Genomic DNA, 12,637 nt, shown 5'->3' with positions numbered 1-12,637 from the left:
ACTCTAAAATATTATATAATGGGTCCCAAATAATAATTACGGGTTTGTATTTTCAAAAAAAACTAAAACTATCAATTTTAAAAAACAAAATCTAATACCACCATAGGATTATAGTAACAGCAATTATAATGAAATCGTTGATCAGATGAGGAATATTAAAATTATATAAAAGAATAATTTATAAGCTTATAAAAGAGCATTTTCCTAAATTAATTATAGTTTATCTCAACTAATCTACAATCATAACTAGGAAGCACTATTATATTAAATATTTTTTTTTTTAACTGAAATATAAATTTTAACTGATGGCTGTAAACGCTAAACAATGTCAACCTGAGTGTCTAGTCCATATGAAAATAGCCTCTGAGTTGTTTTTATTTGTATCGGAGCCAAAATTAATAGATTTATCCCTTTATAAGAACACATTAAAAATTATTGTGCTATTAGTAAGGCTGACTAAACTGGACAAAGACACTGAACCTAAATAACATTACAATATTAAAAAGTAAAATCTTAAAATGACAAATATAATATACCATTAAATATTGAAAAAAAAAGTCGAGTATTTTTAAATTAGTTAAGTATAATTATTAATTTTATATGTGCCGATTCAAGAAGAAACAAAGCTAACAAATATAAGTAAGATGTCTTAAGGAAATTTCTATACATAAGATATAGTTAGGAAATCATTTTACAGCTATACATATTTGTGAATAAATCTAATGATTATTTAAAAATTAGTTACATAACAATGGATATAAAAACATAAAATTGTTTACCAGCTAATAACAATTTTTTTTTTATACAATAAATTAATACCGAATGGTTTTATTTATTGCACTTAAATACTATTAGGTATACAAAACCAGTAATTTGTAGTAATTACTTTTTGTATCACCATGATGAACTGTATTATTTAAGTTGTATACATTAATTGTTGACAAATTAGAGCTAATGGTTAAGTCATGATATATAACTATAAATAAATATCTTATAATATCTATAACCAACTTACAATAGGTATTGTTTTAAAACACTTATTTAATATTATCTAGATAATAAACAATTTAAGAGCCTACATATTATATTTGAATATATGTATAATTAAAGTTAACATTTAGTAAACATATCTAAATTTTAAATTTTCCTGATAAAAGCTTTAAGGTTAGTAGTTAACATAATAATGTTGACTAGATGTGATGAATACTGTTAAAATGATTTAATAGAAATACTGAATTATAATTATTTGAAATTGATAAAATGTTTTCAACTATTTCTAAATTTGTGATTAATAACCTTAGTGTTTTTTTAGGTGATCTCCAGTAAGATCATGAATAGATTTGGATTTTATTGGTTCAGTTTCTTCTGGCCAGCTGTATTTCGGTGGAAGTGGGTTGTCGTAGTTAAAATCATACATCTGTGATTCAATAAACTTCTTTTTATCCTTTGGTTCTGGATAATGGGACGCGATTCCTAAATAATAATAATTTAGTAGTTATAATGGTCTAAATTAAAAAAAAAACTTTTAGTACCTGTTTCATAAGCATATTCTGCTATTTTGATTGCAATTTGTAAAGAACAATCTTTAATCAAATTTAGCGGAGGGTAAATGCTGCCTCTTTCCAAATCTTCTTCAGTAACAAAATTAGCCAATTCCTAAATTAAATTGAAAATTAATAATATTTTTTTTATGTTAAATTCAAAATGTAGATTATAGTTTATATACTTGGGAAGCTATTAAAAATAAATCTTCAGTAATATGATGTATTCCAGTACTGATAACACCAAGAGCTACACCAGGGAATATATAAGCATTGTTTCCTTGCCCAGGTGTAATTGTACGTCCATTTATAGTAACAGGTGGGAATGGTGAACCACTTGCAAAAATACAACGACCCTAAAATTTTATACATTTTTTACAACTCACATACATTATTTTATTTCCTGTATTTTACTTGAGTGTGGGTGTATGCTTGTTCAGCAGTACACTCAGCTTTTGCAGTTGGATTACTAAGAGCAAAAATAATGGGTTTTTCACAATAAGAAGCAACATGCTCCAGCACATCTTTATTGAAAGCTCCTGCTGCTGCTGCTGCACCAATCAAGACGGTTGGTTTTATTTCCTTGGCAACCTCAAGGAGACTTTTCATAACTTTGTGATCTTTAGCATAAAATGCTTTATCGCCTTGTAAGTTTCCTTCGGGTCGATTTTTTACCAAAAGACCATCAATATCCATCATCCATATTTTACTACGTGCTTCTTCTAATGAACACCCTTCAGTTAACATTGCTCGTACAGTTAAATTTGCAATACCAATAGCTGCCTGAATATTATATAAATAAATTTATATCAAAGAATATTAATTTTAGTATCAATAAACAAATAATATTTACTTCTCCTGCTCCCAAAAATAAAAATGTTGATTCTGAAATACGTCTTTTAGTCAAACGACGTGAGGTTAGAAGACCTCCAACTGCTACAGAAGCAGTACCTTGAATATCATCATTGAATGTGCAATATTTGTTACGGAACATATCTAAGAATCTAAAAGCGTTATGGTTTCCAAAATCTTCAAACTGTATCAGTACATTTTGCCCATATCGTTTAACTAAAGCTTCCATGAATTCATTAATAAATTCATCGTATAAAGGTCCCAAAATACGCTTTTGTCTAAGACCAATATACAAAGGATCTTCTAAAAGTTGCTGAAAAAATTTTAACAAACATTAACATTAACGTTTATTTAACTTGGGAATTGTATAATATAATATTAATGTAATTCTAACTTCATTATTGGTTCCCACGTCCAGTGTTATTGGTAAACATTGATGAGGTTTGATTCCTGCTAAAGCAGTATACAATGATAATTTACCAACTGGTATACCCATACCACATGCTCCAAGATCCCCTAGGCCAAGGATACGTTCCCCATCAGTTACTACTATTGCACGAACATTTGGTTCTGGCCTATACCCCAAAAAAAACGTCCGTGCAGTGTTAATTTTAAAATATAATTATCATTAATTAAATAGAACTAACATTAATAAAAAATACAAATAAAAAAATTTAATAATTGTAAAAATGAATGCTATTAAAATATTATGATTAATAAGCCCCAATTTTTCATAATATGCCGTTACCAATTATTATTTCTACTACTTTTTTTTAAATTGTTGAATTTAATTTTTAAATTATTGTTTAATACCTAAATAAATTTGATAACAAAAACAAAAAACTAAGTCTCAAATAAGAGTAACCTCAGGTGATGGGCTACTGTGCTGACTGTACATAGTGGGGACAATAGGTTGACTAACACGTGCCAAATTTTTTTGGGAGAGTAACTAATGAAACAACCACATAGTTTGCATTTTATTGTAACAAAAACTGTTTGCAAGTAATTTTTTGACAGCAGACAATTGTCGGAAACAAAAGCTGTTAATGAAAAAAAATTTAATTGATGAGTACTGTTTGACTAAACCGTACAAAAATTAGTTATTGTATGATGTTACTGATGTTAGTCTTAATTGAAATGGCATTAACCTAATTTATAGCAATGTTAAGTGTAGGTAGATAAAACTTTTAAGTATGATTTGTCCTTGTGCTTAAACAGTTATTCCACAAAATATCCAAGATTAATAGATTGAGGATCTTAAAATCTGTTTCTTTATCTTTATAAATGTAATTTTAAATATTTTACAAAATGTACTGCTTGATTATTATTAAACACTAAATTCAATTGCAACTTTTTACTATGTTTATAAATCCTGTTAGGATGGTATAGATTAAATCCTATGGAAACAAGTTATAAATCTGAATAGTGAAGTAATTCATTAAAATAAAGTTGTACGTTTTAGGGCCTAATAAGTATTGCATAAAATCCACATAAAAAATATATTTCATCAAAATGTAAGTTTTTGTATTATTTGTAGTTTGTGTTACTTTACTATAGTTGTTGTACATTTAACTTAATATTAATGTACAATGTAATAAAGATAATGAATATGTAACAATCAATAACCACTAAACCATAAAACTAATAAGCGGTGAGCAGGCATTGTATTACAATCTAACAGTGCAGCTGTAGGAAAAAACTTAGAAATGAACATGATAGTTTATTTTAATAAAATTATGGATTAAATGCTATATGCTTATTATTCACAAAAATATTATAATAATGATTAACCTAACTCAATTTGAAATATATACACTGAAAAAATATTTGTTCTCTAATTCCTAAAATACCAACAGTTAAATTTCAGGCATTCGCACTGGCATTATAAATAAACAAACTCTATATTTTTTTCTACAATAAGCTTATGAGCGGAGAATATGGTTAAGACACCTATAAATTTTTTTTAAGAAAATGTAGGCGATTTATTTAAAAGTACATAATAATAAATAAAATGTATTAATCATTATTAATTAAATATACATCCTACCAATAGATAAATTATTTTACTTAATTTTAAATTCTGAACAGAACGAATTAATGCATTGATTTTACAGTGATGTGTATTTTATTTCTGTCAATCATCAGGCATCACCTTTGGAGGCAGTAAAAGTACTTCTAGTTGGAACGTGAATATCTAGTTGGCACTTAAAGGGGTCAAAATTAAGAAATTTAAATTAGTTTACAATTGGGTCGGAAAAACAAAAAAAAATTAGGAAAAAAGAGGATTTCAATATTTTATACAAAGTTTTTTGTATGTTGTTATAATAGCAGTTAAAAAATATTAAATATACACAGGCAAGATTATTAATTCTAAGAATTAAAGTTAAAATTAATCAAGATCACTACAATTTGCAAATTATTTTGCAGTTGAAAATTGATAAAATATTCAACATTTTTTTAACTATTTAGGTATAAATTATTATTATTATTTGTAGTGATGTTTATTTAAAGTGTATAGTATTAAATTGTATTAACTAATTTTATTATCTGCAAGGTAGAAACGCAATTAAAGACTTATAAGTAATTATAAATATGAATTCCTATGTCAAACAGAAATTATTAAGTAGTTTACATTAGTAAAACCATGATTATAAAGAACTCATATACTAACTATATAACTGTGATATTGACAAACAGATTAGTTTTTCAAATAATTCTCCAATTTAAATCAGTTAAGATAAACACAAACAAAAAATTGCAGCAAAGTGAAAATACTTCAATAATTATAAGTTTGATACATACCTATTTGTTCTAAATATTGTTACTGAGAAAACTAAAATTTGAAATTCAGATAATAACTATTAAGGAGATAACAATACTACAAAAAAAAAAATGGTTTTTAATTTCATGATTTGTAAAATAATAAAAAAAAAAGTGATTATTCAACAAGTTAATGAGAGTAGATTAATAGTAACAAGACTTCATAAAGCCGATGAACGCACAGCCACCTATGTTTCACATGCACAAGTTGCTTGATTTACACAATGATCCCAATAACTTACAATAGTATTTTATACTCATAACCAAGGTTTGGGACCTACAGCAATTGCATACTTTTTGTATTTATTGTAAAATGTAGCAGAGTGCGAAATAAATTCATTTCTTAATGCCGTGATACCAAATCTAAAATTTGAATATGCATATTTTTGCATACTTCGTAAATTTTGCCTGAAACTGATTATTTTAACATTATTGTGCTTAATTTGCATATTTTAGACATTTTTTTTCGAAATTTGAAATTCACAAATTTCACCCGATCTAAAAAAGAAAATAGTAATGCCGCTTACTCGCAGTCTTATGTACCTATTTGCTATATACAACTCACAACTCCTTATAATTTTTGCGGTTTAAGAATATTATGATGGCCTGATTGCCCGTATCGTTACATATTATATAATATGTTGCGATATGATAATTTTAATACATTGCAGTTATTAAACGTTCTTTGAAACTAAAGGTACTTCCGGTAAACGTAAAATTAATTATTTATTGATTTAAATGAAAAATTTAATTTTTAATTTTTCCCATCATTATATAGTTAACGAATAAAATTCAAAAAACTCAGAAATTTAAGAAACAAGTTAACAACCAGTAGATTTTTTAAAATTTATTATATTAAGTACACTAATTGTATTTAATAATTATTAATAAAATAATAAATATATTAAATGCATATTTTTAATTTTTTATGCATATTTTAGGGTTTTTAAGTGCATATTTTAGAGCTTATTATTGTGTTTTTAAGTGCTATAGGTCCCAAACCCTGCTCTAACAATATTATCTTGTTATTGTACTACATAAATTTAGTAAAATTCAGTTTACATTATTCCACTGGCACAAACCAAATTTTACTTTTTAAGTTGTGAAGTAAAGTTGTGTTGTAAGTTTTAAAAATGAAAAAACTAGAAAATGGATCAAAATCATAATCACATTAGTGCTTTTAAACACTTAAATGTCATAAATACACTTCAGATTACATAACAAAAATAACAGAAAATATTATCTATAGATTAAAATTGTTGTATTAATCTAGGCACTTTTACATGTAAACCATGAAACTATTATATTATACAGTTTAAAGTCAAATATTTGTTATTTATTATATTATACGTGTGTGTCTGAGTATACCTGACACATTGCAAGTTTATGAAAAATATAGTATACAAATAAAAGAGAGAGAGATCTAATAATCTAATGATTAAATACTATAAAATAAAATCATGTTGGATCAATAATCATGGCCAAACATAGTTAAGTAAAACAATGAACCTTCAACAGATAAACTTAAAATTGAAAAAATCCTTTAAACAAATAGTAAAACTGTTTTAGAATAAAATATTGAAATAACAATAAATTAAAACAAATTAGTTTAAAATTGTGTAAACAATTTAAGAACTAACTTTAAACATTTTATTTGAAGATAAAGTTTTTATATTAGATATTACTTTTTCTTTTAAATAATTAATGCTTTTTATAAATCCATAAAGTATCTACTAATATACATTAATAAGCAATTTATTAAAATTTTTATAAAATTATCCAAAACCTAAGCACAAGTGTTAAAAAAATGTTAAGGTAGGTTATACATATTATCATTTTTACTAAAAATATTATTTAAAATTAGTTTTATTTGCCATATAATGTTAGAAAAACTTGGTCAACAGCCAATAAATGTACCACAATAGCTTAAGACACTAAATAGCTTTTTTCCACTGACCTATTTCATCAATACAATTTTAAGCAAAATTAATAAAGCAATGATAGTGTTATTAACATGTTACCTAAATAGAAACATAAATTGCGGTGCATAATAGATATTATATGAAATTTTAAATGATATTTTTTATGCAAAAATGTTTCAACAGCTAAGTCCTTTAATAGGATTGTAAGATTAATTAATTTAAATTGTAATAGTTTATTACAAAAATTATTGAATTAAGATTAATAAAACATATTTTTTCTACTAATAATATTAATAACTGTAGGTAATTACCAATTTTTCAGCAAGTCATAAATATGTCCTTTGTCATTAATGGTAATAAATAATCCTCTAGGACGACGGAATATCAAACCAAACTTTTGGCATGCTAACCCAACAGTTGGAGTATAAACAATCGGCAGTAGCATATGAATGTTTTCAGATAAAAGTCTAAAGTAAAGCCTTTCATTTCGATCCTGAAAACCAAATTTATAATTATATAAGTAGGTCTAGGCATGAACGAAACAAATTGATTACTTGTAATTCTGCCAAGTATAAGAACTTATTCAAATCTTCTTGATACTTCATGACACTGAATCGACAAACTTCAAGTTGTTCTTCTTGAGTTTTAAACTTAGGTGGCATCAAACCATGTATACCAAGTGCTTGTCGTTCTTCAAGAGTGAAAGCAAGGCCTTTATTCAAACGAGGGTCACGAATATAATCGATTCCTTGAACTAATGAAGGGCAGATAATATCTCCAGGCGTGCGTGAGGGTGATGAAAAATGAAATTTGCGGCATTTTGATCGATCAATACATGAAGAGCTGGCACAGTACAAGGCTAAGTTTCTTGAAGCCAGCGATGTACTAGAGCTATAAAATAAAGGCAAAAATTAGCATAAACATAAAATAATCCAATAAAAAAAGTAGAAATTGTCTAGTTATTGAACAAGATTTATTGGAAAATGAATAATCATTGTCAGAAATTGACTTTACTGGATTTTGGGATATCTTACCATATAGTTTTTGGTAAATAATTCATTTTGATTTATTTGCAGTATTTTTTAGATCGTTTGCATTAGAAGGTATACAAATCTGTATAAACGAAAGTAGTCCAAAGAAAACAATGACTAAAACGAATAGCAGATAAAATAATACTAAAGGATTTAACTATTCATCATATTAGAATAGGATGAATTTAGGTTCTATATATAGTTATAGTGAAAGCACAGTAAAAGTGAGAAAAAATCAAATAAAAATCAATTTGTTATCATTATTATATCATAATCATCTTGGTAGATACCTCGGCTTAAAAAACAGGCTTGCCACCACGATAAGATTATTACGACAAAATGCACGATCGATTTCCGACGATAGACATATAAATATAAAAATGCATATTATATAAATATAGCAATATGTATATTATTCATGTTTCCGACTCACATGAAGACTAGAATTATTAATCTTGTCCTCATGAAGATAAAATGGAAACGACCTGGTCGGCCGGCCGGGTTGGGCACCATAAGGTTCCTCACACTGGGCATTGAATGTTTTTAGCGCTACCGGTGGTTTTATTTGGCGTCACATTTTTTCCGTGTTTTATACATGTTCTGTAATACCACTTATGGTGATACAGATGGCATTGTAAACAACAACTTCTCAATGCCCATTGCGATTTGCAAATAGTTTGCGACCCATCCGCCCCCGCACTTGGCTGTAGCACATTCATAGCCACTGATAAGCTGCTCGTTTCCAGTAAGTAACATCAGCCACGATTGCCCCTTACAAGTGTGTGTGCAGTCTTATACTCTTATCACTGAGCATTTGAGCATACTTCTTAATCCAAATTGCTTTTACTAATGAGTAATAAGTAATTACTATGTATCATGATGAAAATACATTGTAGATTAATAGATCTATACATTTATTTTGTCATGGTATGTCGCATGCACATTTGATTATCTTAGCACTTCCTACTTAGTTATTCGTTCATGGTAGTGGCCAGTGGGTGCTGTTTGGTGTCTTTAGTGTCATTCGAGTTTCGGCAAACCGAATAATCGTATGTACAAACGCTTAAGACCGAAATCTTCGATAGAGATAATGTTTTAATGATGATATCCTGAATTTCAGAACGTTCACGGTTTACTCGGGAATCCTCAGTCATGATCTGCGTTCGCCGATCGAACAAGTTGTACAGTACTGTCGTGGGTAGTAGCAGCCTAAAGCAAACTCCTAGTCGATTTTCATTCCCGGAACGTTTCCGTGGTACGATTGTCGAACGATGGAAACAGTACTGGGAGAGCGTGGCGAAGGATTATTACGAGTCAACAGTGGGCATTGGAACGTATGCGAGAGCCAATCCGATAAAAAGCTCGTTGGCGGCGGTAACTGCTAGTTGTATGTATTACTGTGCATCAACCAACCCAGACGAACGTAGTTACAGATCTGAAATCCTCGATTGTGCCAACACTATGTTGTACATTTCACCAGCTGTGCGGAACCCATCCACTGTTGAACATTTAGAATATATAGAAAAATGTTATAATGTTGGTGTCGTAAAAAGACTGAATTTGCTTTTGTTTTCAGTCATTTGGATTGACGAGTTTAATGATGACATACAAGCTTACAAAGCAAATTGTAAATACTTAAAACCTTCAATATTTTCAATACATCAACGTGCTGTAGATATAGGCTTTTTAAATGTTTGGTGGAGCCTTAAAAAAATAATGGTCGACTATGATGTGAACCCGGAAGAATGGAAAGATTACAAAGAACCAGCGTAATCCTATCTATTATACTTGTTATACAATTTGTTTGTTTAGTTTCTTTGTTGGTGATACAATAAATTAATCCTTATTAAGGCTCATGTCACATGTATTTATTTATTATTCCCTTTCTATTTTAAAAGCTGTATATCATTAAATATACGGCTGAAAATAATGTCAAATAAAAAGTTAACAAAGTAAATTTTATAAAATCAAGGTATTAAAAGAATTCTTACTTTAAAGCAGTGCCTGTCTTCCAAACTGATTTGCGAATTGCTATTATTTATTTTTATTGGGTTAGGTTATAACAGCGTCCTCCATAATTTTTACTTTACTCTAAGGGGTCTGGCAGGGCAAAGTTCCTTTAAGGATAGAAAATGCAAAGGTTATTAACTATCAGGTATATTTACAATTTATAATAAAAATATATAATTGAAAATATCTTCAGTTGATAAGTAAAAAATTAAAAACCTTACACTTAGTTAACAAATGTATATAAATTCAAAAATGCCAATAACAATATCAAAGTAACTTAACAATAAATTATAAAAATCAACAAAAGTATTTTTTTTCTGTAGAGGATATTATTACAAATTGTCATTGTTATTCCAAGATATATATTAAACAATTATAAATGTTATGATTGTAGATAATTTAAAAACAACTACCAAAGTACAACAGGATTATATTTATTATCAGTAGTTAAATTTAAATCAAGAAATATGCTATTTTCGCATTAAAATTGTATAAACTCCATTGTTTTTAAAATTTTCAGCTGTACACTAATATACAATTTATTTGATACAATAGAAGACATAATGGTAAAATGGTGTCAACAGTTAAAACAGATTTCAATTAATAAACAAATAATATCTTTGGTTTGGCAATAAATGAATAAAAATTATGTAGTTCAATGGTAACAACAAAAACATTTTAAAAACCTTAATTATAGATTAAAATTTTAAACATGTTTCTTAACATTTTAGAAAATAATATCTCCATAAATTATACTCTATTATGTATTTCCACTTCAACCACAGAACTTGTGCTTGGTATTATATCGTCACTTATATCAGTACTGATACTATCTTCTGTAGTATCTTTTTCTACAAGAATGAAACAAAATAATGTATCAATGTAGTACGTAATAACTAAATTATTAGTGATGAATGATGATATTTAAAACACTTACTGTTTATGTTGATTCTAGTACAGTTTTTACATCTGATTGGATTATCTTGGGATTTCAGTAAATTCTTTGCTGACAAATGCATCATTGTTAAGCCAAACAACCAGTATCCCAAACCATATCCTCCAACGGTGGCAAAAAAAATGTACCCATTGAATGTCATTATAGCGCACATTAAAATGTATCCAACCAACATTTGAAACATGTAAACTCCCAATGTCCTAATGCAACTAGAAGAGAAATCAGAGGAATAAATTATTTTGTTATCTTTTCCGGCATAATTCTCAAGAAAAATGATGTTGAAAATTGAAAGTTGACTACCTATGTCAAATTTGCAGGAATATGATATTTTTAACATTAAATTAATATTGTTTAAAAATTCTACTGGTTTATAGACTATAGAAATATAAAGTAAAACACATACAAATTTACTGTCTACAATAATAGTGTTAATATTTGCATAACAATAGGTAGAACATGTAAATAATTTCTAATATTATTTGTTGTTCTAAGATAAACTTACTCAAAAATTTTCATTCTAAATGTTACCATGAACGGTTCTTTATTAATATATTCCTTGCAATCTGGCTGACTGCAACATAATAGTCGTCGGTGAACCCTCGTCATGAAATGTACAGTTTTCAGTGACTCGAAGACCACCGCCAATGCTATCAAACCAACACATAACGTCACCAACCCTAGTGTAAAGAAAAACAAACAATATTACACAAACCGACTTATAAAAACGTGAGAACCGATGGACAGTGATATACTTACCAATGGTCGATTGCACATTGAAGTTTTTTACAAGGAATGGATCGATGTCCGTCCCAAAAGTAAAGTACATGGTTGTGGTTGATACGTTAATCTTTTTGGGGGGCAGACGGCATACACATAGCGTCGCGGCGTACTGCAACTGTCTAATGCCTACTTATCAATCAGTTACGGTCATTGTAACACTACTTACTGGCGATCCACATGCGAAATACTATCGGCAATCTGCGTAACGCGATTGCATGAATAACACGCAATTGCATAATATTAAATATAATATAAATTGTCAAACCTCCCGAAGTACCGAATTGTAAAGGTAAGTCATAATATTAAATTATACAAAGGAAAAACATAAAATAGTACAATATATTTGTAAATTACATGTTAAACGTTTGCCTTTCAGTTTTAGACTATAATAGAGCAGTAGAGTGTAGAGCACTAGAGCAGTAGAATTACTACTTAATACTTATAATAATAATTGCACTGGTCGGTTACTCGGTTATCAATTAATGATAATCGCACAAAATAAAGAATAATAATAATTTTATAATTCTAGGATCGTTGATAACTGATAACCAACGAACAGCGTTGAACGACGAATAATAATCGAAGTCCCGAATCTTAGAGACTAGAGAAATACCATAGAAATATTCTGTATATAGAATAAGTAGAATACGTCGGACGTATCTTTATTGTAATAAGGCAAGGCAATATGCTTTTTAGTTTTCATTGAGTAATAATATGTCAGATGTC

At 28.1% G+C, this 12,637-nt stretch overlaps 3 protein-coding genes across 6 annotated transcripts; 1 reads left to right on the top strand and 2 right to left on the bottom strand.

Moving 5' to 3' along the window:
* Nucleotides 1–565: 565 nt before the first annotated feature.
* On the bottom strand, nucleotides 566–8,408 carry LOC111029153 (NADP-dependent malic enzyme). The gene is made up of 9 exons (XM_022308028.1): nucleotides 8,170–8,408; nucleotides 7,690–8,026; nucleotides 7,447–7,628; nucleotides 2,788–2,968; nucleotides 2,395–2,706; nucleotides 1,956–2,324; nucleotides 1,727–1,897; nucleotides 1,533–1,656; nucleotides 566–1,473 (listed from the first exon to the last, which is right to left on the bottom strand). The coding sequence occupies exons 1-9, from the start codon at nucleotides 8,193–8,195 to the stop codon at nucleotides 1,298–1,300; spliced, it is 1,878 nt and encodes a 625-aa protein (XP_022163720.1). The 5' UTR covers nucleotides 8,196–8,408; the 3' UTR covers nucleotides 566–1,297.
* A 356-nt stretch (nucleotides 8,409–8,764) lies between these two features.
* LOC111029154 (mitochondrial import inner membrane translocase subunit Tim29) lies at nucleotides 8,765–10,022 on the top strand. Of its 4 annotated transcripts, none has more exons than XM_022308030.1 (3): nucleotides 8,766–8,911; nucleotides 9,138–9,215; nucleotides 9,287–10,022. In XM_022308030.1, exon 3 carries the CDS (start codon nucleotides 9,319–9,321, stop codon nucleotides 9,937–9,939), a length of 621 nt encoding a protein of 206 aa, XP_022163722.1. In that variant the 5' UTR covers nucleotides 8,766–8,911; nucleotides 9,138–9,215; nucleotides 9,287–9,318; the 3' UTR covers nucleotides 9,940–10,022. The 4 variants fall into 4 exon arrangements, with proteins under 4 accessions (XP_022163723.1, XP_022163722.1, XP_022163721.1 ...); XM_022308033.1 differs by lacking the exon at nucleotides 8,766–8,911 and having other exon boundaries at nucleotides 8,918–9,215; nucleotides 9,287–9,553; nucleotides 9,743–10,022; XM_022308031.1 differs by lacking the exon at nucleotides 9,138–9,215 and having other exon boundaries at nucleotides 8,765–8,911.
* Nucleotides 10,023–10,641: 619 nt separating this feature from the next.
* Nucleotides 10,642–12,628, bottom strand: LOC111029206 (probable low affinity copper uptake protein 2). Its single transcript, XM_022308138.1, has 4 exons — nucleotides 11,888–12,628; nucleotides 11,634–11,808; nucleotides 11,114–11,340; nucleotides 10,642–11,027 (listed from the first exon to the last, which is right to left on the bottom strand). Exons 1-4 carry the CDS (start codon nucleotides 11,955–11,957, stop codon nucleotides 10,927–10,929), a joined length of 573 nt encoding a protein of 190 aa, XP_022163830.1. The 5' UTR covers nucleotides 11,958–12,628; the 3' UTR covers nucleotides 10,642–10,926.
* Nucleotides 12,629–12,637: the final 9 nt, after the last annotated feature.

Source organism: Myzus persicae, unplaced genomic scaffold, assembly GCF_001856785.1.
Source record: "Myzus persicae strain clone G006 unplaced genomic scaffold, MPER_G0061.0, whole genome shotgun sequence".
NCBI lineage: Eukaryota > Metazoa > Arthropoda > Insecta > Hemiptera > Aphididae > Myzus > Myzus persicae.
Note: the sequence above shows the minus strand (reverse complement) of the source record. Positions and strands in the feature narration are given on the sequence as shown.